General features: G+C 50.1%; 1 protein-coding gene across 2 annotated transcripts in view; it reads left to right on the top strand.

Annotated features, from left to right (window-relative positions):
• Positions 1–23893, top strand: part of PLXNA2 (plexin A2) — a 217436-nt gene extending 193543 nt beyond the window's left edge. For both annotated transcript variants that reach the window (XM_001110951.5, XM_077937065.1), the window contains exons 18-32: positions 4740–4979; positions 5628–5771; positions 6095–6329; positions 7636–7778; positions 8445–8713; positions 10762–10828; positions 11037–11183; positions 11843–12002; positions 12353–12456; positions 16190–16289; positions 17252–17442; positions 18984–19153; positions 21677–21889; positions 22556–22706; positions 23382–23893. In XM_001110951.5, the coding sequence (XP_001110951.4) occupies positions 4740–4979; positions 5628–5771; positions 6095–6329; positions 7636–7778; positions 8445–8713; positions 10762–10828; positions 11037–11183; positions 11843–12002; positions 12353–12456; positions 16190–16289; positions 17252–17442; positions 18984–19153; positions 21677–21889; positions 22556–22706; positions 23382–23477 (2430 nt within the window). In that variant the 3' untranslated portion in view covers positions 23478–23893. The remainder of the gene's footprint in view (positions 1–4739; positions 4980–5627; positions 5772–6094; positions 6330–7635; positions 7779–8444; positions 8714–10761; positions 10829–11036; positions 11184–11842; positions 12003–12352; positions 12457–16189; positions 16290–17251; positions 17443–18983; positions 19154–21676; positions 21890–22555; positions 22707–23381) is intronic.
• Positions 23894–24411: the final 518 nt, after the last annotated feature.

Here is a 24411-nt window from a genome sequence, read left to right as displayed (position 1 = left end):
TCACAATTTTTTTTTTTTTTTTAAGACATGGCCTCACCCTGTCACCTAGGCTGGAGTGCAGTGGTGCAACCACAGCTCACTGCAGCCTCGACCTCCTGGGCTCAAGAGATCCTCCCGCCTCAACCTCCTGAGTAGCTGGGACCACAAGCGCCTCCTTGACTAGTTTATTATTATTTTTATTTTAGAGACGAGGTCTCTTTTGCCCAACCTGGTCTCAAACTCCTGGGCTCAAGTGATCCTCCTGCCTTGGCCTCCCAAAGTGCTGGGATTATAGGCATGGGCCACCATATTCAGCCCTACAATTATTTTTATAGTATAATGACAGCACAATTTCTTGTCAGAAGGTGATATAGTGAGTGTATCAAAGTACTGGCTTCTGAGTTTATGCTACAGCACAAAAGGACTCCTGTTTTATGACAGGTTGACTTTGAGGTCTGACAAAAACCCATGTTGGGAGTGGTTGGAGAAATTCTGGCTCCAGATTCAGACAAGTCTGGAGAGGAAGCAGGGCTCTGCCATCTATTAGCTGTACAAGCATGGTCAAGTCATTTAACCTCCGGATCCTCCACCCCTCAGCTATGAATGGTGACAAGCAGACCTGCCCCAGCTTCATAACCTGCCAGCCCGTGGCTGGCATGAGGTTGGCAGTTGATAAATGCTAGTCACTGCATCAGATAACTCCACCCCGCTTGCTAAGATGATCAGTTTGGACATTTTATATTAGTCTTCCATGCAGAGCCATGTAATTTTTGTAATTTTTAAAAAGTTGTCTGTATCACAGGGATAGAATGTCTGGTACGTTGTAAATTTTTTAATCATTTTTCTAGGCTCCATCTCACTCTTTCAGACAATATTTTTTGAAACATGATTGTATTCATAATTATATTATAGCAGATGCTACTATGGCCATTATTTTTTATAGAAATTACTTATATTACTGCTTTGACCTTCAGGGGCTTGACTAGGCTAAGATGGAGATGGAGAAGATGGTGTTGTCTCCCCTCTTACCCCTGACGCATTTCCAGGGTATTGAGGCTTCCATAAGAAACATGGAGATACATAAAATGACAGAGTGCTAGAAGGTTAGATATGGAAAGTCTCAGGGATCATCTGCTGCAACCCCTTCATTGTGCAGCAGAGGAAACTAAGGCCAGAAATGTTAAATGACGTGCCCCCAATCATAAAGGTGACTGGTGGAAGAGCCAAGGTGGATCCCAAACATCCAGACTCTTCGTAACTAGGCCACATGAAATGCTGGTGGGCTTGACATTACCATCCTTCCTGAGATGTAGGGGCACTTGTACCACACCTTCGGTATCCACCACGGTCACTCCTTTTTGGGCTAAGTGAGCGCATGCCTCCTTCTACCAGGTGTAAAACTTGATCCATTGGTAAAAGAGCCTAGGCCCCCATTCCATTTCCAGACTGAAGCTTAGGGTCCCCAGAAGCTCACTGGTAACTCCAGGGTCTAGGGTGAGGTATGGGAACAAGAATGGTAAACTCACACCCAGGAAGGATTAAAACAAAAAAAAGCAAGCAAATTAGATACACGTTTTAAAATATAGGTTTTGTTATTATTCAGGGATGGCAAGACCAGAATATAATTTGTTCTACTCATAGATCAGATCCCAAGAGAAAAGGGCAACCCATGCCCCAGGGGTCACAGGGGGAAGCACTGGGGTTGATCTGCCTGGAGGTGGAGGGAGAAACCATGGCAAGAGTCTTTTTGTGGTTTCTGCAGGAAGGAACAGGCACAGCAGGGTAAGCAAGTTTAGGATCAGCTAGTTTGAGTCATTTTAGCACGCTCGGGCCCAGAGCTGTCCCTAGATGTTTGGTGCCTGGTCCTGGAATGATTAGGGCATGAGGATAGTATGGAAAGGGGCAGTTGAGCTGTGTGGTCTAGATTGGTTTCTGTATATGAAAGGCAGGCTCACAGGCAAGTTATTTGCTATCTCTAGGATTTTGCCCTGGGAGGGACATTCCCTCCCCAGTCAGCAAGGCCCCAGATGTCAAAGCATCGGCATACAGAAAATAAAAGACATAATTAATACAGTCTAGAGATAATTTTGGAGGTGAGTACGTGACCTCCAAAGGCTTCAGCCTTAGTCCTCAGGAAGCCATGGAAGAGAAGCCTGGGCTGGGAAGCCCCTCTCCTTCCCCACACCTGACGCCTGTGGCCGAAGGCTCAGGTCCCAATCCCCCTGCCCCTTCACCAGGACTCATTTACAGCCCTGGGCTGGAATGTTCTCAGTGCTTCCTCCAGCCCCATGCACCATGATCTCAATGTTCCAAGGACTTAAGAAGCAGTTCTGCCCTCTGGGGAGCTGGGGGCTCTCAGCTTCAGTGGTGACCTGCCTGGTATCTACAGGCTGGCAGACCCGGAGGGAAAAATGCAGGAATGTAGCTTTCTGTCAACTGGCTCCAGAATGGGAGGCTCAGAACCCCTGCCCTGTGCTTCCGCTTTCGGGAATGGTAGGAGAGAGGTAGGCACTTTGCCCCTGAAGCCCTGCCTGGTTGGGCCCCATCTCATCCTCAGCACACCTGGGCCTACCCCTCGCCTTTGGGATTTGAAGCTGCCCCAGTGGATAGCTAGGAGGGCCAGAGTGAAGCCGCCAAAGCCAGAGGAATGTTTGGCAAACAAAGTGCCAATGCAGCGTGGGGCAGGAAGTGTACAGAGGCCTGTTGCTTGGGAATGATTTGCTTATTCGTTGAGGAGCCTGGTCTAGGGAAGCTAGACTAGGACCAGCAGAGAGGAAGATGTTGGTGGTGAGGCTTACCAAAGCTCGGTGTCTTCTTGCAGAACCTAGGAATTGGGACCCCCTGGCTCAGCTGTACCCATTTCACCAAACCCCTCGACCTCCGCATGCCTCATTGCACCCTGCTGGAACATGAAAGGAGCATTAGGTTCATAAGGGGCTGCTGAATTGCACCACAGAAAGGGCAGGAATGTGTCCTCACTCCCACTACAGCATAAAGGCCACAGTGAGCCGTTTTGTTTAAACTCTTAAATTCCCTCTGGAAAGGAAGGGTTAAGACTTGGACTTGAAGCTCTGACATAATCTCTATGCAGTGTCAGCTATTTTTGCAGTTTCACACAGTCTTGGTTTCTGAACATGAAGCTTGTGTGTGTGTATTGGCCAGACGCACAACATGTGTGGACCTGCCAGGACAGCGTGTGCTTAAGCAGCCTGAGTTCTCAGAGATGCCCTGGCTGTTGCTGGGACGCCGCTGCTCCCAAAGCTGAAACCGAGCTGTTCCGGGTGGGAGCCAGGCAGAGAGGCAGTAGGAGTCTGGGTTTTTCTTCCCAAGCCCCACGTGGGCGCTTTAGTGGTTTCTGCAGTCTGACTGCTGTCTTGGGCAGCCCCAGAACCAGACCTCCACAGGAGAGAATGGCACAGCTCATGCTAAGGAGGGACTGGACCAGCCCAGCCACGATTTTAATTGGCACCAGAGTCCTCCAAGAGAAAAAGGATATCATGAACTCTGTGTCAAAACCAAGCTTCTGTCCCAGTGCAGAGTTAGGGGGCCCTTGGTTAGAGAAGAGAGAGAGGTCCTGCATAAAACATTTAAAGAGGGCTGGACACAGTGGCTCAGGCCTGTAATCCTGGCACTTTGGGAGGCCGAAGCGGCTGGATCACCAGAGGTTAGGAGTTCAGGACCAGCCTGGCAAACATGGTGAAACCCCGTCTCTACTAAAAATACAAAAATTAGCTGGGCGTGGTGGCACATGCCTGTAATCCCAACTACCCAGGAAGCTGAGGCAGGAGAATTGCTGGAATCCAGGAGGCGGAGGCTGCAGTGAACCGAGATTGCGCCACTGCATTCCAGCCTGGGTAACAGAGCAAGACTCCATCTCAAAAAACAAAACAAAACAAAACAAAACAAAACAAAAAACATTTAGAGAGTTGTAGAATCCTATTTTTCATCAGTATTCAATCAACATTAACTGAACACCTACTACATACTGGGCAAAGTGCTCATCTCATACCACTTCCTGCTCCACACTCCACACACACACACACACACACACACACACACACAATGCTATTCTGTCCTACTTTTTTCTCAAACATCCCATGCTCCCTTGTCCCCAGGCCTTTTGGTGCTGTTCCCTCTGCCTGGAACTTGTTCCCCTCCCCCTCCCTCTCCTTATCTAGGTAAGTCCTACTCATTCTTCGGATTAAATTTCATTCATTTCTTCCATGGGAAAACTTCCATGAGTCACTCCTACCCTGCTTCAGGCCATGCACACCCACGTGTGTCCATACATGCATACACACATACACACACTCATGCACACACACAGACACTCCTAGAGTAGCTGGTCCTTCCCTACCAAGGCGTTTATTTTTCACATCCCTGCATGCATCCAACAGTGCCATGTGTCCCCCATGCCCCAGGCCCTCTTCCAGGACTAGACTGTAATGCTTGTTTGTTTCCCCTCCAGACTGTGACTATTTCACTCTATAGCCCCCACCTCCTAGCACAGCGCCAGCACAAACTATAAACTAGATGCCCAAATAGTGTTGGTGAATGAATTAATGAAGAAGCTAAAATGCCCCCCACTCCCCCAAAATTTCACTGCCCTTTCCTGGAGGGCTTTCCCATGGAATGGAGACAAGCAAGTAAACCCAGTAACAAGACACAAAAACAGGGAGAGGGTTGGAGAACGGCTGCAGGCCCCTGGGCTCTGTCTGCCAGGCACTCAGTGTGTGAATGCTGTGCTCTGGATCTCTTAGGTGTGTAAAGTCGTGAACACAACCACCCTCACCTGCCTGGCACCCTCTCTGACCACGGACTACCGCCCTGGCCTGGACACTGTAGAACGGCCAGATGAGTTCGGATTTGTCTTTAACAATGTCCAATCCTTGCTGATTTACAACGACACCAAGTTTATCTACTACCCCAACCCGACCTTTGAACTGCTCAGCCCTACTGGAGTCTTGGATCAAAAGCCGGGATCGCCCATCATTCTTAAGGTATGAATGCCCACCAAAGAGGACCAGGGGCAGCGATGCCAGAGAGCACCCCGCATGCTCCTGGCCTTTCTTTCTTTCTGGCTCTCCTTTCTATGCTATCGAACCTGCAAAGCTGTCTCCTTCCTATAGAAGGAGCTCATGGATAGATATCGACCCATCAAGCCATATCCAGGCTTCTCAAGAAGTACTTTAGAATATTTCTGTTTGTTCTTGTGAGCTTTGGGAAGCAGAGGTACTGCAATGACTTGGGAGTAACTGTTTCCTTTTCCATCCACTCTATGACCACAGACACCTGCACACACATTTCAAGAGGTCACAGTCCCTGGCACTGTCCATCCAAGTGATTTGTTGCCACACTACTTTCATGAAATCCCATGTATCCTCCCCCAAATTTTCTCTTATTTAGTGTTTGTCTCCCCTGTATTTTTCCCACTCTCTTCTTCATTTTCGTTCTCTCCTGCCTCTGTTTTCTCTCTTTCTCTCTAGATCATGGCTGTTAGAAGTCCCCTCCACAAAAACTTGCCAAGGAGTCATTTCCTGGTTTTTGCACTGCTGCCCTTCCCCATCTCCTTAATCTCTTTTTAAGTAGGCAATTAACTTGTGCATGCATGTGTCAATTATGCCTATAAAGACTGCTATTCTCTACAGGGCAAAAACCTCTGCCCTCCTGCCTCTGGAGGGGCCAAACTCAACTACACTGTGTTCATCGGAGAGACCCCTTGCGCTGTCACTGTATCGGAGACCCAGCTTCTCTGCGAGCCTCCCAACCTCACTGGGCAGCACAAGGTCATGGTGAGTGAGCCCCTCCTCTGTAGTGCCTCCTCCCCGCCTCGTGGTGCATGTGTGATCTGTCCTAAGGAAAGGCTCTCTTCTGCCTCGTTGTCTGACTCACCCCCTCCATATCTCCTCATCTCTGTGTCCTACATCAAAATGGATATAAGCTGAGAACACAAGAAAAGAAAGGCAGATGCCAAGGCAGGAAGTTGCTTTTTATCCAGATCTGCACTGTGTGGTTGTGGTCTGTCATGTCCTTCCTCGCACTGTAAGGATCTGCTGGCATGCCAGGGCTCTACACCTTGTGCATCCGTGTGCGTCTGTGTGTGTACAATGCACAGGTTCACGTGGGCGGGATGGTGTTCTCGCCTGGCTCGGTGAGTGTCATCTCAGACAGCTTGCTGACCCTGCCAGCCATCGTCAGCATCGCGGCCGGCGGCAGCCTCCTCCTCATCATCGTCATCATCGTCCTCATTGCCTACAAGCGCAAGTCTCGAGAAAATGACCTCACTCTCAAGCGGCTGCAAATGCAGATGGACAACCTGGAGTCCCGCGTGGCCCTGGAGTGCAAGGAAGGTTAGTGGAAGCACACCCTCATTTGCTGGGTCCCTCTTTCTCCACCTGCCTTATTGCCCTTCTCCCTGCAGACAACTCCCATCTTTACTCCCATTGTTGCCAGCCATGCCTTTGCATTCCACTTTCACCTCTGTTTTCCCAGAACTTCTCTTGCCCATAGGGCCAGAGATGTCCAATGAAGAATGCCCACTGCATGAGGACCCAGGTCCGACTACATTGTTCTAGTCTCTTCTTCGCCCTGACTCATCCCACAATCTGGCCAACACCTTCTCCCTCTCAGGGCCTCAATGTCCCCACAGTCAGAGCCCCCAGGCTCCGTAGCCTCAGACTCTAGATTCCCCACGGGAGTGTCCAGCTCCTGTTTTTTGCACACTATCTTCGCAGCACGTGAGAGCAATGGCAGGAAAGGCAGAAGAGCACCTGCCTCATCTCCCCCAGGGTTTGTTTTCCATCAGTGCTGCAGGCTGAGCGCTCTGAAGGCCGCCACTTGGTGTCCTTGGCTGTGGACGTGTGTGGGAGTGCACTTTGTGTTTTCTCCTGTGTACCACGCAACCACAGCCTCGAGGTGACGAGTGTACCTGGCGTCCTCTCAGGCTGAGGACCTGGCAGGCTCTCAGGGTAAACAGCTCAATTAGGAATGAAAACATTTCTCCTTTTGCTGCAAATGTCAAGATCAGAAACAAGCCCTCTGCTGGATGACAGGGAAGAGCTGGGCTGGGAAATAGGACAGGTGGAGCCAAGGCTCTTCCTGGCAACAGGGCTGGTGAGTTTGGGAGAGGAAGGAGCCAGGAAGACAGGTGTGCCACCACCAAAGTGAGGCTTCTGAAGCCCTTCCCGTCCCAAACTCGGCTCTGAGCTGAGCATCTCATGACCAGGCCTCCCCTAGGCTTTTGCATCTTGATTTATTGTCTTGCTTGGAAAAGGGCAGCACTTTGCCTGTTCTGGTCTTTGCTGGACCCCCTCAGCCATGGTCTCTCACCTGCCTCCAGCACCTCCGGGATCTTTACTAAACAGCCCAATCATAATATTCTTTTTTCCTTGTTGTAACTACACTTGTAATATGTAAAGAGAAAATTCAAAATTATAGATAAGTACAGAGGAGAAAATAACATAAAAATCACCCATTTCCCCACCACCTAAAAAAGATAGGCTGGAAGTAGCCCCGCCCTCTGGAGACACACCCCCATAATCCTCAGAGTTTCTACACCCTAGGTCCTCCCCTCCTCCTTTGCAAACTTCTTCTCCCTCTTTCTCCTCTCCCGACTGGGGCTTCCCCACGAGCCTGTCTGTGTGCTTATTCTCATAGCTTTTGCTGAGCTCCAGACGGATATCAATGAGCTGACCAGTGACCTGGACCGCTCGGGAATCCCTTACCTGGACTATCGTACCTACGCTATGCGAGTCCTGTTCCCGGGCATCGAGGACCACCCCGTCCTGCGGGAGCTGGAGGTAATGCCTGCCTCTTGGGCCCAGCCACCCATGCAGACCCAGTGTATCCTAGGAAATCCAGATGAGACCCAGCAGCACAGAGTAAGGTTAACAGTGAAGAGGGGTCAGTAGTTTGTAACAACATCTCAGCAACAGAGCTATCAGGAAAGTTACGGCCAAGGGGGCACCCAGGCTCACTGGGATGGTTCCAGGGTAAAGCTCATTGTCATTTTTTAATTAATGACTGAAATAACTAACTAAGATACTGCCTTATTCTAAAATGGATTTAAGATGGCTTAAAGAAAGACACAGGATTCTATGAGGTTTGTTTCTTCATTTGTTGGTTTGTTTTACTAAAGATAATAAATCAGGCAGAGGAGATTAAGGGGAGACTAATAAACTGAGAAGTTTGAGGGAGTGTCTCCTATTCTATCCTTGGGAAAATCAGGCAGCCTCCCCTCTGAGAGCTCCGCGTGGAGCCCAGCCTCCCCGGCCCAGTGCAAGGTCAGAGCAGACAGCTGTTCCTACATCATCGCAGGCGGGCGGAATAGGGTTGGGGTGGTGATAGGCCTCAAAGATAGGGTCCTACAGCTAGCGTCATTGCCGGCAGGCCCTCAGTGAGATCCTCGGGTAAGAGGCCCGATGCCTGTTCTCTAAGGGCATCGTCTCCACCACGCCCCACCCCAGGTACAAGGAAATGGGCAGCAGCACGTGGAGAAGGCCCTGAAGCTCTTTGCCCAGCTCATCAACAACAAGGTGTTCCTGCTGACCTTCATCCGCACCCTGGAGCTGCAGCGTAGTTTCTCCATGCGCGACCGGGGCAACGTGGCTTCGCTCATCATGACCGGCCTGCAGGGCCGCCTGGAGTACGCCACCGATGTCCTCAAGCAGCTACTCTCTGACCTCATCGATAAGAACCTGGAGAACAAGAACCACCCCAAGCTGCTACTCCGGAGGTCTGGCCTGCAGCAGTGGGTGGAGAGGGTGGCAGGAGTCTGAACGGGGACAGAGTACCTCATTATAGCAGGCCCCACGAGCAGCATGAGAAGGCCCATTCCCCAGAAGGGTCACCCATTCAGAGCAGCCTGTGTCCTCACGTCTCTGCAGGGCAGAATCTGACTTTCCTTCAGCCCAGGGAGACTACAGAGTCTGAAGTTGCCCAAGCATGATGGACAAGCTCAGACCTTTGCTTGGATCTCAGCTGGAGTCCCAGCTCTGCCTCCTGCTAGCTCTGTGATTTCTAGCCAGTGTTGTAACCTCTCTGTTGTTTAGTTTCCACCTAGACAAAATGAGAAAAATAATTCCTATCTCACGGTCTCTTCCTCCCCGTGTCTCTAGAGCTGTGCTGTCCAGCACAGCAACCCCTAGCCACAGGTAGCTGCTACAAATTAAAATGAAATAGACTGTAAAATCCAGCTCCTCCATTGCCCTAGCACCTAGCCGCATTCTAAGTGTTTGGTCGCCACATTGCAGCTAGTGGCCACCATACTGGACCGCACAGATAGAGAACATTCGCATTATCGCAGGAGGTTCTATTGCGTAGCACTGAGCTCGGGATTTGGACAGCCTGGAAGGCTGTGCCTTCTGAGCTCAGCTTCCTGGATCTGAATCACAGCATCCACTACACATGCCCGCTGCAGTTTTCCTGGTAGGGGAGAGGGTTAGAGACCTCAACATCCCCTGAGCCCAACCTCCCTAGAGGCCGTGGGGAGCCAGGCACAGCTTTGGAGTCCTCTGGGCAGCAGGGGCTGGAGGGTTCCACCTCCGTTCACCACCCCTCCTCTTTAGCCTTCCTATAGCAAGGTCTCAGGCTTCCAGACCCCACGTGGGCTGAGGAGGGAGGAAGAATGGCTTTGTTTTATGAGTACTGAGCCCCCATCCTGCCAATCTGAGCATTAGAAACTCTCATTAAGAACTGTTGTATTTAAATTAGAGCTAATCTCAGGCACAATGCAGGGAGAGGGTGCTGGGAGGAGCCAGGGGAGAAAGCTACAATTTTTTCTGCCACTGTCACTCTCTCCCAGGCCCAGATTGCAGAGCAGCCCTGGCAAATGCCTGGGATTTACTGCAACAACAGGGTATAATTTCTACCACGTGCAGGGAGTTAAAATACCCCTCCGGCATCCTCTTCACTGAGGGTCTGTCACAGTCACTTTGTTCCTTCCCAAATCCCCAGATCTGTAGCCCTGGGACGGGAAGGGGAGGGGGGCCAGTGCTTACATGAGCAAATACCCTGTTGGCAAAACACTTAAGCATTGCTCTCTACCTGAGGGCTGGGATCCAAGACCCCACATGACAGCAATAATGACAGCTAATGCATAGTGCTTAGCAGGTGCCAGGCACTTTTCTTAGCACTTTACAAATACAAATAGTAACTCATTCAACCTTGACAACAACCATCGCGGGTGGATGTTATTACGACTGTCTCCATTTAGAGACGTGACTACAGAAACCAGAGAGGTTAAATGACCTGCCCAAGGTCACACAGCCAGTGTATGGCAGAATCAGGATTTGAACCCAAGGAAGTCTAACCCTGAGTGTTTTTGGAGGGGAAGGGACCAGGTACCTTCCAGATAGGCAAAACAGGGTACTCATGCAGGCAAGAAAGCCCCGAAGGACCGGGAAACTCTCTAGTTATCACCCTAAGACCAGAAGTGAGTTGGGAGAACCGGTTCTTTATAGCCCCATGGGATAGTGAGGTGCCTTTATCCACAAACCTTGTCTCAGATGCAGCCAAAGCAGTTCAGAGCACCACGGACCATCAGGGCTGAAAAGGCCAACCTCTCCATTTTCATAGGAAATTGAGGCCCAGAAAGAAGCCACCCTTACCCCCAGGTCACAGTCTAGTTACTGGGCGAGCTGGGCTGCGTCCCAGGTGTCCTGACGCCCCACCTTGCGTTCTCGCATGCTCTGTTGTTCTCTTGGGAGACCTCGCGACAAGCCCAGGCCCCACACGGAGACCCCTCTGTGAAGGACTGCCCCTTACCCTTTCTTCCTTCCCCAGGACAGAGTCTGTGGCTGAAAAGATGCTGACCAATTGGTTCGCCTTCCTCCTGCACAAGTTCCTAAAGGTGAGACAGGGAGTGAGATGGGGCCTAGAGTCCGGGGCAGATGGTGCTGCTGCTCAGATCCTGGCCACAGGGCTGCATGGGGACCCCCTCCCTCAGGAGCAGGAACCTGGACTGGGTGTGCTAAAGCCCCTCCTTCCACTGGCCTCGCTCCGAGAGAGGAAAGGGAAAACGTGCAAACCTGCACTTCCTGCCCTGCCTGTGCCCACAGGAGTGCGCGGGGGAGCCACTCTTCATGCTGTACTGCGCCATCAAGCAGCAGATGGAGAAGGGCCCTATTGACGCCATCACGGGCGAGGCCCGCTACTCCCTGAGTGAGGACAAGCTCATCCGGCAGCAGATCGAGTACAAGACCCTGGTGAGGAAGCCAGAAGCTCCGGGCCTGCATGTGTATCTTCTGCTCCTGCCCCTTACTCTGCCTTCTGTCCATAAAAGCAGTCTAGGGGGTCAATAAAGAGGATGGGAGGCTGGTCTAGGGTGAGTCCAAAGGGCAGCTACGTGTACCAAGAGCAAGGCAGGCAGGCCCACCCCCCAATCCCATCTCATTTGGTAAGCCCTAAAAAGCACTCCATGCCTCTGTTTACCCTAGACAATATTGGGGGAGAAAAAAGTTCATCCATCATTAGGTATTGGGTAATTGGCATTATGAGAAAGATGTATGTTGGTTCCTAACATAGAGGCTTTGGGGAAGTGCACCACTAGTCTCTGATACATCTAGAACCATCTCTAAACACCGAGGGTGCCTCATTCCAGAACTATAGTCTCTCCTAAGCCATCCAGGAGCTAGAAAGTAGAGTCCTGGTGCTTTGAGAATGAAGAAGTGGACACAATGACTCAGGCTGTCATTTGGCAGGTGTTACGAAGGTGAGGGAAACTGAGTCACAGACCAGAAAAGTACCCTTATTCCCCCTATAAAGAGAGTGAACTTTGGAAAAAGAAGATTCTGAGGTCCTGACCCTCTCCCTCAAACTACTCCTTCAGCTCCTGTCCTGCTCACCCTCTGTCCCCCACTTGTAGATCCTGAACTGCGTCAACCCTGACAACGAGAACAGCCCAGAGATCCCAGTGAAGGTGTTAAACTGTGACACCATCACACAAGTCAAGGAGAAGATTCTTGATGCCGTGTATAAGAATGTGCCCTATTCCCAGCGGCCGAGGGCGGTGGACATGGACTTGGGTAGGAAGCCTGGACTCGGAGTGTGAGGGCAGGGGTTGAGGGATGAAAGAAGGGAAGCTGCCCTGCACACAACTCTTGCAGGGGCATGCCTGTGTCCTGGCCAGATGAGGCCCATGTGAAATGCTTCCCGCTTTGGGCACTGCCTGTTCAGATGTGGCTGTCTCTGAGGAGACCCACGTGTTTCCTCTGCTGCCTGGGCCCAGGGAGCCCTAGATGTCTCTAGCCTCTGTTATTGGTACCAGCTTGAGGGGGCCAGGCTGCCAGGTCCCTAGAGAAGGTGCAATCGGGAGACACTGGCTCACAGCCCTCATCCCTCTCACGTTGCTCCGTGCACCACCCCCTCCTCCCAGAGTGGCGCCAAGGCCGGATCGCCCGGGTCGTGCTGCAAGATGAGGACATCACCACCAAGATTGAGGGTGACTGGAAGCGGCTCAACACACTGATGCATTATCAGGTGAGAGGGGGTGTCTCTTCCCCTCTTCAGCTTCCCAGAATATTCCCTTCCCGCTAAGCCTTGCTCTAAGGCCTCAAAAGTCTGAAAAAGATTTTCCTCTCCCTGCTTTCTTCCTCCTACTGGAGCATAGAACAGGGATTCTCAGCCATGGCTGCCCATTGGAATTACTGAGGGAACTGATAAAAAACATGAGTGACCAGACTCCACCCTCAGAAACATATTTAATGGGCCTGGGGTAAGGTCTAGGCATTTCTATTCTGTGTACCTCTACATTTGCAAAAAAAAAACCAAAAAAACAAAAAAACAACTGTATATTGCAAAGCCCTCCACATTACCTGGCCCTCTCTCTTTAGCATCTTACTAACGCAGCCCACACCTCTGACTTACAGTGGAGCAGGGAGTTGGATAGACTTCTCTTGAGGTCTTACATTCTTCCTCTTAGTAGCTAGTTTCCTTGGGAAAATTACCCAGGCTTTCTTTTCTCTCACCTGTAAAATGGGGCTCCTGGTGAACCCTGCCCCGTACAGTTGTATGGAATAGATACAAGATAGAAGGTGAGGTGTTTAGCACACAGGCAGACACATTGAATGAGCAATCAAAAAAAAAAAAAAAATCCCTGCAAAAGAACACAAGATCAAGGAGGTATCTACTCCCGCGTCTTCTCCCCTCCCATGGTAACCACTCCCAGCTGGGGGGTCTCTGTAAGATTAAGCACAGGTAGACAGGTTGGGATTCAGAAAAAATACTAAAATAGAAACTGGAAATAAGAGACACCAAGGGAAATTAAACCAACCAGAGGAAGCGCCTCAGGCTGCAAGACCCATGGGATCGTCTGATTAATAACATCCTCCCATGTCCCTGTCTCGGAAAGAAAGATTTGCAGAGGGGCTGGCAGGCTGGGCTCTCAGGCACTGAGCTGCCAACCACCAGGCACTGGAGCTGGCAGGAGCCTCCACGGGCACAGAGGAAGCTAGGGCACAGGGGATCCCCAAAAATGCTCTTCTCCAGGCTCCATCCCCCTGACTCACCTGCACCCCCCATCCTGACACCCTGCCTGGACCCCCGCCCAGAGGACATGAGTGTGGTGTAGTGAGAAGAGGCTTTAGAAGCTGTATTTAACCCCTGCTTCCCCACTCATTGGTGTCGTGACTTTAATCTCTCTGCACCTGGGGCTCCTCATCTATAAAATGGAGATAACAACCCTTACTTGTGAAAGTGTGAGGTGCCCAGGATTGTACTTACAGATAAGGTAGCTGCCATCACTCCCTGTTAATTCTGTACACATACACACATGCCCAACCACCACCACTTCATATGGTGCTTAATGTATCCGGTAGAACAATTGTAATGAACCAATTAAAGTTGAATAAGAAAGTGCAAAAGAAAACAGCATGATGCTCCCAAATCATGAGTTTCTAAAGGGCAGGAGTGGGGTCTTTCTGCTTCTGCCTCTGATACCCTAATGCTTGTTACTGGGCTTTCCAACCTGCGGCTCCCAATCAGAAGAAGGAACTATTCTGTTCTTTTGGTGCTGATCATACAAAGCACTTTCAATTCCCTGATGTCATTTATCATTCATGTATGCATTCATTCCTCAAATATTTACTGAGCTTTTGCTGAGTGCAAGTCACTTCCCACATGCTAGCCCTGAGTGACAGGGGACAGCAGGGAGTATTCCCCCCTTTGGGAGACTGTGATGATGATGATGCTCATAATAGCACCACTAATACCAACATTTACTGCATGCTTACTGGATACCAGGCACTGCTCTCAGCCTTTCTGTGTTTTAACTTCTTTAATTCTCACCACAAACGACATGCAATTATTATCCCCACTGACCACTAAGGCTCAGAGAGGTTAAGTCCTGGAGCAGGTAGGCAGCAGAGTCAAGGTCAGACCCAGCCGGTCATCTTGACCATGGATTTGCACCACTTGTTGGTTAAGACAGAGAAAAACCAAGGACAAGAGAGGTTTAGTGATTAGACCTGCAATTGAGTTGAACTGTGGTCATTTGAGTCACCTTGTGAATCTTTCATTAGGTGACAAGAAACTATAAATGATAATGTAATCTGTTCTCCCTGGGAGTGTAAACTCTTGCCCCTGCCAAGCTTTCTGGGTATCATTTCTGGGCTGTCAGTTATAAGGAGAATTCCTGAAAGACAGAGGTAGAGACTGCCCCCCTCCCTGCCCTGGTGCTGATGGTACCAACAGCTGACAAGTCCAGGGAGCTATTCTAGCTGGGAAGTAATGGAGTCTTGGCACCTTCCAAGCACAGGACCTTGGAGCTTTATACCATCAAGTCAATGCACTGCCCTCTTGTTACCCTCCCTGGAGTCAAAGGTCCTTGGAGCCTCTGCAGAAGAAAATCTGCATAATCTTAATTAACAAAGAGATGTTAAAAAACTTCCCAGGCTTCCGCAGATTTATAGGTAGGGTAAAATTAAACACTACCACTAAAACCCGCTATCAGGGAATCTCGTTAGCACTAATGTTCATTTATAGTTTGACTTCCCCACATTTAATTCTTTTTTGGTGGGAGAGAGGGACTGACAATTTAAGACCCAGAAAGATGGTTTTATGACTGGTGCAGCTATAAATCAAACTTATAAAGTTCATAAAAATTGTTAAAATAAAAAATGGTTTAATAGGAATGTTTTATGGCCCATAACATTATTATAGCTGTTTTATTCCCTCTGCGTTAGGGGTTTAATTGGATCGCCACGATTCTGGGGATTCTCTGTTTTTATTGGATGGAGGGTAATCTTAAATCAAAATGGCCCCAAATGTCTTCAATATGGCTCCTCATTTATCAGCCCTCTCCCTGCAGGCGGGGTGCTGAGCTGGGGCGCCCTCATAGAGGATGGGACAAGACACCATCTTTCTCGCTCAGTCCCCAAGAGTGGCTGCCCTTTTGGTGAAACTATTTGAAGTGATCCAGGCATTATAGGACCCAGGCCAGAAAGAAAGCAGAGCCAAAAGGGAAAATGGGCTTCAGACCAGTGTGACTCTAAATAAAATTCCAAGTTAGAATGTATAATGAAGAGAACATGTGCTCTGGAGCCTGACAGACCTGGCTACAAATATTGGCTCTACCATATATGAATTATGTGACCTTTAAGAGGTTGCTTAGCCTCCCTATGATTCCATTTTTTTTTCATCTGTAAAATGGGAATACTTGTGCGTAGCTCACGAAGTGGATGGGAGACTGGGTCTAGCCCAGTGCTGTCCAGTGGAAATATAATGCAAGCCACATGTGCAAGCCACATGTGTAATTTAAACTTTTTGTATTAGTCACATTAAAAAGGTAAAAATAAAAAGATCAATTAATGTTACATAGTTTATTTAATCTAACTGGTCTAAAATCATTATCATTTCAATATGTAATCAATTTAAAAATTATCAATAAGATAGTTAATATTTGTATTCATACTGTCATTGAAATCCAGCAAGCAATGTATATTTATAGCACATCTCAATTTAGACACAGCTCATCTTAGTTAGGATTAACCACATTTCAAATGCTCAGTCAACACACATGGCAAGTAGCCATTATATTGGGTTGTGCCGCTCTAACCCAATAAAAGCTCAAAAAGCAGCAGTAATGGTTGTTTCTAGTATTCCTGTACTCCTTGCTCTCTACCCTACAGCTATCTTATAACCCTCTAGAAATACTTGACTTCAACTTCCCAAGACACCTGCATTCACCACACTATACCTTTTGCACCCTTTTCAGGTGTCAGACAGGTCGGTGGTGGCTCTGGTCCCCAAACAGACCTCCTCCTACAACATCCCTGCCTCTGCCAGCATCTCCCGGACATCCATCAGCAGATATGGTGAGAACCAGGCGGGCAGACTGGGCAGCTCAGAGCAGAGTCTTCTGCGACCTAGCAGGGCCCACTCGCTACCCCTTCTAACAGCAGGCAGCCCTTGCTCCTGGGCTGTTGGTTTCTGTCCTCCCCAGTCCAGGCATTCCCAGGCAGCCTGCACCCTCAGACCTGTGGGAGCAGGTGGCATCATGTGCCCTTTCTTTGATATCCCTGCCTGGTGGAGGAGTCAGAGTGGCCCAGAACCAGGAAGACACCTGGCTGGGGGTTCATATATCCCAGGTTGCCTGGGCCAGTCCAGTTTATGCCTGTCGTCCTGGCTGAATTATTGAGAGTGCCCCTCCCTTTACTCTTAAAAGTGTCCCAGTTTGATCAATAAATTAGAGGAGTACTGGGGCCCCCAGACCCTCTGGGCAATGAGGTTATGGCACCTCCTTGTCCCTTATTTTATTTGCTCTGGTTTCATGTATGCACTAAGGCCTTGGGCTTCCCAACCAAAAGGCACCGCAGGACTGAACCCAGCAGCACCAAAAAGGGCTCAGGAAATTCCATACCCCAGGCCCCATGCAAGAAGAGACCCTTAACTCCCAAGAGGAGAATTACAACTTACAGCTCTTTAGTATCCAGATTTCCATTAAAGCACTGACGAAAATATCCTATTGACATTTTACCTATTAATTATTCATTGCTGGGAGTGTCCGAGTAGAGGTGACTCCCAAATTCCTGAAGGTCTCTCTAATTCACAAAATTTATAAATCCTCTTCTAAAAAAGCCTTCAGGCTCTTCTGTCCTCATGCCAACCAAGGATCCCTAAAATAACCTACCATATATGAGGTCCCTGCAGCCCCTTTTCAGCTGAAATGAGTTTATTCTGAGTGGATGCAGCAGGCGGGCAGGGATTCTGGGAGGATTCTACAAGCAAGGACGGTGACTCAGTTACTCACAGCCCTCCACCACCCCCTTCTCCTCAGACTCCTCCTTCAGGTACACAGGCAGCCCCGACAGCCTGCGGTCCCGGGCCCCGATGATCACCCCAGACCTGGAAAGTGGGGTCAAGGTGTGGCATCTGGTGAAGAACCATGACCACGGTGACCAGAAGGAGGGTGACCGGGGCAGCAAGATGGTGTCTGAGATCTACCTGACCCGGCTACTGGCCACCAAGGTAACTCCTGCTCTGCCCAGACCGGGGAGCGCTTGTTAGAGGAGCACGTCCCTCCACTCCACAACACAGAAAGGATGTCTAGAGTGTGTCCTTCAAGAGGACCCAGTCAGACAGTCCAGGTACAGCTGGACATGGTGGCTTACGCCTATAATCCCAGCGCTTTGGGAGGTCAAGGCAGAAGGATGACTTGAGCCCAAGAGTATGGGACCAGCCTGGGCAACATATCAAGACCCAATCTCCACTAACAACAAAAAAAGAGAGAGATAGTCCAGTTCCCCGGGCAGGGCTTCCAAACAATCTGGCCACTGCTGTTCTCTACCCTTTGGCAAAAATAGCAAACATATCTTTGCTTTCTGCATACTTCTTGAGGCTACTGTTTCGCTTCAGAGGAGTAGCTCTCTCCCTCTGGACCCCTTAAGCTCTAGGAAGGCACTGGGGTTTCTTGCTGATATTAGTTGGATAGATATGCTGACCTCCATTATCATTGTCCTTTCTATCCCCTTTCTGGCCACAATGGGAGGGAAAGCACAGAGGCCTGGCCCTGCCAGTAATCCAAGGGGAGGCTTCCACTTCCCATCCCATCCCACTCCAGCTACCCCCAAATGTTGATGCAAGCGAGGCTACATCTTCTAGCCTTCCTAGCAGGTAACAAAATAAGCCTGTAAGTATGACAATCAAAGAGCCCATATTTTCCAGGTGGGGCTAGATTTCAAATACTCTCCCCCATGGACCCTCCAACAATGGCACTGAAGTTTTAATACAGTGGCATCCAACTTACAGCTCTCAGATTTGCTCCCAGAGTGGCCCAGAAATATTCCACCAGACCCCATGTCTCCATTTGAGCTTTGCCTGATATGCTCAGCATAACAATAAGAGACCAACAAAGAGATAACAGACAAGGCTAGAGGTTTCTACTGACCCTCAGAGGTGTGCCGTGAGCCTGTAAACTGTGGGAGCCAGGCCAAGTCTTATTCCTGTTCCAGAAACCCTCCAGAGCCCTGTGGATCAGCACTCTGCCTGGGGGTGTTCTTGAGTCTAGACCCTTCACCCGCATTCCACACTCCAGATACCACTTGTCCCAGGCCACCAATATCCTAAGCCTCTTCATACCTTTCTATCAGACTCTCCCGGTCCTGCTGTGCTCCTGCCAGGAGGCACCTGGTCCTCCAGCTTGTTTCTTGGACACAGACTGGCTTACAGCCTGTGTCCCCTCATTCACCCATGGGAAGCCCGGACTCAGGGCACTTCCTGTCTTCCTATCAAAGACCCTGATCCTACACCCTATGTGGAATGTGGAATGTGGCTGCAGGTTGGAGGAGAGATTCTTCCCTAGGATCCACGGCCCACCCAGTTTCTCCCACTTCCCCAGCGAACCAACAGTACCCTTCCCCCGCACCGCCCCACCCCACAACACTGCCGGCACAGCCTCGTGTCCCAGACAAATTTCCAAGGCAGGATGGATCCAAGGCACCATCTGGTATGCCTGTCTGCTACCTGCCATCACCCCCGCTCCATCTCACTCTCCCCAACCCCTCCTCCAGGGCACCCTGCAGAAGTTCGTGGACGACTTGTTTGAGACCTTGTTCAGCACTGTGCACCGGGGCAGCGCTCTCCCCCTGGCCATCAAGTACATGTTTGATTTCCTGGATGAGCAGGCAGACAGGCACAGCATTCATGACACAGATGTGCGGCACACCTGGAAAAGCAACTGGTAAACCCTAGGGGAGCTCGGCAGGAGGTGCAGCCTGGAGAGGCCTGGAGCTACGAGGGATGAGGACCAGGAGACGGGAGGGTGGGAGGGTAGCCTATTCTCGGCTGGGGCTGGGTGATCCGAAGCTCCTGGAACAAATAGTGCACATATGCTCTGCAGAGCCCACACAGTCCCCAGCTGCCTGTGCCAAGTAGGGTCTGCCTGGCTTGAGGCCCAGCACTAGGATGCACCCTTGAGTCCCCCAAGAAGAGCCTCCTCCCCTGGCTGTGAGATCTCTGGTTCTCAGGAGAAGGGAGCTGAGGGAGCCCATGCAAAGAACTGCATTGGAAGCCTGCAGCAGAGCTTCACAGCCAGGCATTGTGGGCCATTCTGAGTGGGGCAGTTCTAAGGCACTTCCTGAGATGGGGAAGCCCTGAATCAAACTGAGACCCCTGGTGAAGTTGGTCAGCACTGGAGAGGGAGTTCACACCTGCTATAGACTTGAGCCCACTGACAGGGAGGATTTCATTGCAAACTTGATCTCTTAAGGCCAAGTGATTATCCTGGCGCCATAGCTTTCAGGAAGCAGCAGGCAGAATGCCCTGTAGGCATGACTCTCTCCCCTAAAGTCACCTCCGCAACCAGACCAGCAGTGGGAGAAGCCCTCAGGCCCCTGGTAGGAGACTTTATCCTCATGGGTTTTGAACCTGGACCACAGACCAAGCTAAAGACTGGCTTTCAGGTCAGACAGGACCCGGCCAAGAGCTGGCATCAAAAGGCTTCCTTTGGGAAAGAGCACGGAGAGGGGAGAGGGGAGGTCCAGGCATTTGGGTTGGGCAGGCAGCCCATGCAGCTGTCTGGAGTCAGCGGTCTCCTCAGAAAACAGAGCCGACACAGATGGGCCCAGGCTGTTATTTGGGAATCAAAAGTCCTAGCAACCAACAAAACACTTTGGAAAAAGCCAACCCCAGTCCCATCTATTCCTTCCTCCTCCCGGGTCTTGTGGTCGCTGAGCCTTCCTCAATCTGCAGCTTTGATCACAGTGGAGTGAAATGGATAAGCTGGGGTGGCCCTAGGGTTAAGAGCCCACAGTCCACTTTGCCAGGACAGGCCTTCCAGATCTGCATTCCCTGGACAGCACATGCCTGTCCCCTTTGCTTTGGAGCATCCCCAGCCCAGTGCTGGGAGAGGGCAATTCAGGGGAAATCAAGAGAAAGTCCAGGGTTATCCCCATCTCTGTATCTTCGGTGTGCTGGCCAGATCCAAGTAATAGAAATGCACTACCCTGGCATCGTGGTGTGGAGAGAGTTTCCTTACCCAGACCTCAATAGCAAATGTCCAGGGAAGGATTACCAGAAACTACCCAAGGCTGCCAGAAGAAGGGGAGGGCAGAAGAGATGAGTCAGCTCTCAGCTGCAGCAACTCCTCCCGGGCTAAAGGAAAGTGAAAGATCCTGTTGTGTTTTGGAGGATAGGCAGAAATCATCATGGAAGAGCCCAAGTCTGGGTAATGCAGATCTTTCCCAAGACCTGGCACTACTGAGACATTTGGGAAAGTTTGGGGCCCATGAGAGTCAAGAGAAGATGAAGAAGGGGAAAGAAGAAGAAGCTGGGGAGCTGGGAACATCATCTCAGGCTGGAGGACAAGCCTGCGACAGGGCCTGTTCCACAGAGGAGTCAAAAGAGTTAAAGCCCAGGAGACTGCTGGAAAAGAAGGCAAAGCTGGGAAAGGAAGTAAAAACAGCAGCTGTTCTGATTTTGAAGGAGAGTAAATGGGCTTATCTGCTTTATGGCCTAAGGAGCAGAGAAAACTCATTCTCCTCTGGTTATAAATTCCCAAGTTGCAGAAGGAAGTCTCCTAACTACTGATCGGTTCCTCTTGGGGTGGGAAAATCTCTGAGCTACAGCGAGTCATTTCCAGGATGCCAACAATGGCCTCCACTTCTCCCTCTGCCCCTGCCCAGATACAAGAATGCCCTGGGGAGAGTCATGAAAGAACTTCCCCCAGGGGAGCCCATTCCTCGGCCCAGCCAGGCCAGGCCAGCCCTGGGAAGTAGCTTGGGCAGCCGGGCTGGGCGGGGAGCGCAGGTGGCGCCCTTTGTGCCCGCTCTGAAGCTGAGCCTGGGGCTGCTGGCTGCCTTCTTCCGGACAATGGCCACGGGCACTGTGAAGGGACTCCAGGAGCCTGGTGGCTTTGTTTGAAGCCCTGAGAAAATGTGCTGTCCTCTGTACTTGGGCTTGCCTAGGGACGCAGAGGCCTTTAGAAAAGTCTCCCAGGAGGGAACGGAACACACCCAGCCCCACCCCTCGGATGTTAGAGATCAGGGTCAGCGTCCCCTTAGGACACAAGGTGCCTCTCCCTCCATTTCTCCCAGGTCAGTAACAGCTTAGGCTAAATTCACCCTGGCTGGACCCATTTTCTTCCATTTTACTCCTTTGCCCCTTCAGGTGGACGATTTGAACTTTGTGGGGGAAGAATATCAGTGGGCAGCAGAAGGGGCATGGCCCGCATGCATTCTCAAGTCTGCTCTGCCTTTCCCCACAGCCTCCCTCTGCGCTTCTGGGTGAACGTGATTAAGAACCCCCAGTTCGTGTTTGACATCCACAAGGGCAGCATCACGGACGCCTGCCTCTCTGTGGTGGCCCAGACCTTCATGGACTCTTGTTCAACGTCGGAGCACCGGCTGGGCAAGGACTCCCCCTCCAACAAGCTGCTCTATGCCAAGGACATCCCCAGCTACAAGAGCTGGGTGGAGAGGTCAGTAGCACCCTCAGGACAGGCCCATGCCCCTATCTCCCTGCCCATTCCCCGCTCTGTAGACATCACTGACCGAGGACTCAGACGATGGTGTCTGTCACCTCTTCAGGACTTCCCGCTCCCCTCCCTTCCCATACCCCCTGCTTCGGGAAGAAGGGCGGCTTTGTGCCCGTGGAAGTCAGATGATTATCATCCTAATTACCATTCATTGAGCATGTGCTAAGCACTCAGCGTTCTAATAAGATTTTGTGTGTATCATCTCATTAAAATGTCCAGCAGAGTTGTGGAGCCGCTATTATTATCCCCATTTTACTGATGAGGAAACTGAGGTACAGAGAGGCTAAATAACTTGCCCTGCGTCACACAGCTAGCAGGTAGCAGAGCTGGGATTTGAACACAAAGAGCCTGGTCAGAGTCTGGGCTTTTAACCACTCTGTTGGGTACCGCAGCCACGAGCTCTCAGCTAGATGGAATCTACTGAAGAAACCCTGGCCTTCAGCCTCAACGTCAGCTTGAAGCAAGAGGCCAGAGGAAGCCACATCAGAAGAGAAATAGGAGGCAGGAGCAACTGGGGACATCAGTGCCCTCGAAGGACCTGGGCCCAGGGTAGCTATAGGTAAATGTTTGCTGAGGCCTCCATCAAGGCGCCTGTCCTGTCTCTGGCAGATACTACGCAGACATTGCCAAGCTCCCAGCCATCAGTGACCAGGACATGAATGCCTACCTCGCCGAGCAGTCCCGCCTGCACGCCGTGGAGTTCAACATGCTGAGTGCCCTCAATGAGATCTACTCCTACGTCAGCAAGTATAGTGAGGAGGTGAGACAGGGCCCCAGCGGGGACAGAAACCAACAGGCAAGGAGCAGGAAGCCTGACTCAGTCCTTAAACAACAATAGATGGCAATGTAGAAAAACATTCAGGGAGTCAGAAGCCCATGAGCTCAAAAATTATCATTCCTTTATGAGGCAACTCAACTCCTGATTCACTGAAGGCTTTATACGCTTCATTGTCTTTCACTCATTGTTAACACAATAAATAACACTTTTAATCATTTGTTTTCCAGTTCAAAGTATTGTATAATTAATTTCATTCTCTCTTAATGAATCAAACTATTGTTTGCACTCGGGCGGATCCTGTCAGTTACATTTCGGATAGACAGGTGGACTCTAATACGAATACAAGTTGAATAGGACAGCTTTGGAAAATTCACAAAGCTTCTCTAGCATTGAACTTGAAAGTAGTAGTAGTAGTAGCAGCAATAACTAACACTTGCATAGTACTTCCCATGCCAGATAATGTTTTAAACATCATGCATACATACATATATATAGGTGTGTGTGCACGTATTCATTCAGTTAATCATTTAAATTATTTAAGGTTACGTGCATGAAGGCAGAATGGAAAGGTAGACAGGGTGAAGAGGGAGGACTCTGGAAAACGGTGTCTTCTATTCTGAGTCCTGAAGTCTTCCTGCCTTTGTTTTTGCTCCTCAGCTCATTGGGGCCCTAGAGCAGGATGAGCAGGCGCGGCGGCAGCGGCTGGCTTATAAGGTGGAGCAGCTCATTAATGCCATGTCCATTGAGAGCTGAGAGGAGGAGCCTCGCATTCCTGGGAAGAGGGACCCGTCCAAGCTGTCACACTGGGAGTCTCAGATGGAAGGACAAGTGATGGGGATCAGGCCCCAGAGCTTGCTGTCCCCTGAGACCCCATCCTGGGGAGAGGGGAGGGCCCCTCTCCCTATGCAAGCCAAGTTTCGTCATAGCCAGTTCCAGCCAGGAGAGACAGTGGGCGTCATCCATCCACAGTGAGAACACCAGAGAACCCGGGGCCGGGAGAAGGTGGTTCTTCAAGCCGAGAGGCACGAGCTGGGGACAGTTCTGCCTCTGTGACTGCTGCTTTGCATGAAAACTCATTTGATGTATATTGGGGAAATAATAAGAACTTTATTTAATTTTTTTTAAGAAAAAGGGAAAAAAACAGAAATAAAACAAAAAGCCGCCCTGTTGATCCCGTCCAACTTTTGTTTAATTCTGATTTCTGTCTCCCTTCCTTCTTTTCCCCCATTCCTCCTTCTTTATATAATGCCCATTTCCAAATGCCAGAAAAAGCAAAGAGATGCTGAGAGACATTGGAGAGAAAATGACTGTCTCCTTTTCCTTGAAATTAAAAAAAAAAAAAAAAAAAAGTGAAGAGGAGAAGAAGAATGAGCACAAGTATGCACCAAACACTTCGCAAAAACGGAGGCCAGTAAAACCTGGAATTATACCGGCAGCCAGGAGAGCATAGGACTTCCAGAACTTCGCAAAAATTGCAAAGCCATCAAGAGCTCACCCTGGCTGACTGGAAACTGAGCTTTACCTACCACATACCTGCATATTCTCATCTTTTGAGGAGATGCGTACCTAGATAGTACCAATGCTTTTTGCTACTGTTTTTTGTTTTGTTTTATTTAATCTTAAACCTCAACAAATGAGGAGCTGGTGTTTGATATGTTTCCTTTCAATTTCCCTAAAGTTACTATGA

Source organism: Macaca mulatta, chromosome 1 (assembly GCF_049350105.2).
Source record: "Macaca mulatta isolate MMU2019108-1 chromosome 1, T2T-MMU8v2.0, whole genome shotgun sequence".
NCBI lineage: Eukaryota > Metazoa > Chordata > Mammalia > Primates > Cercopithecidae > Macaca > Macaca mulatta.
Note: the sequence above shows the minus strand (reverse complement) of the source record. Positions and strands in the feature narration are given on the sequence as shown.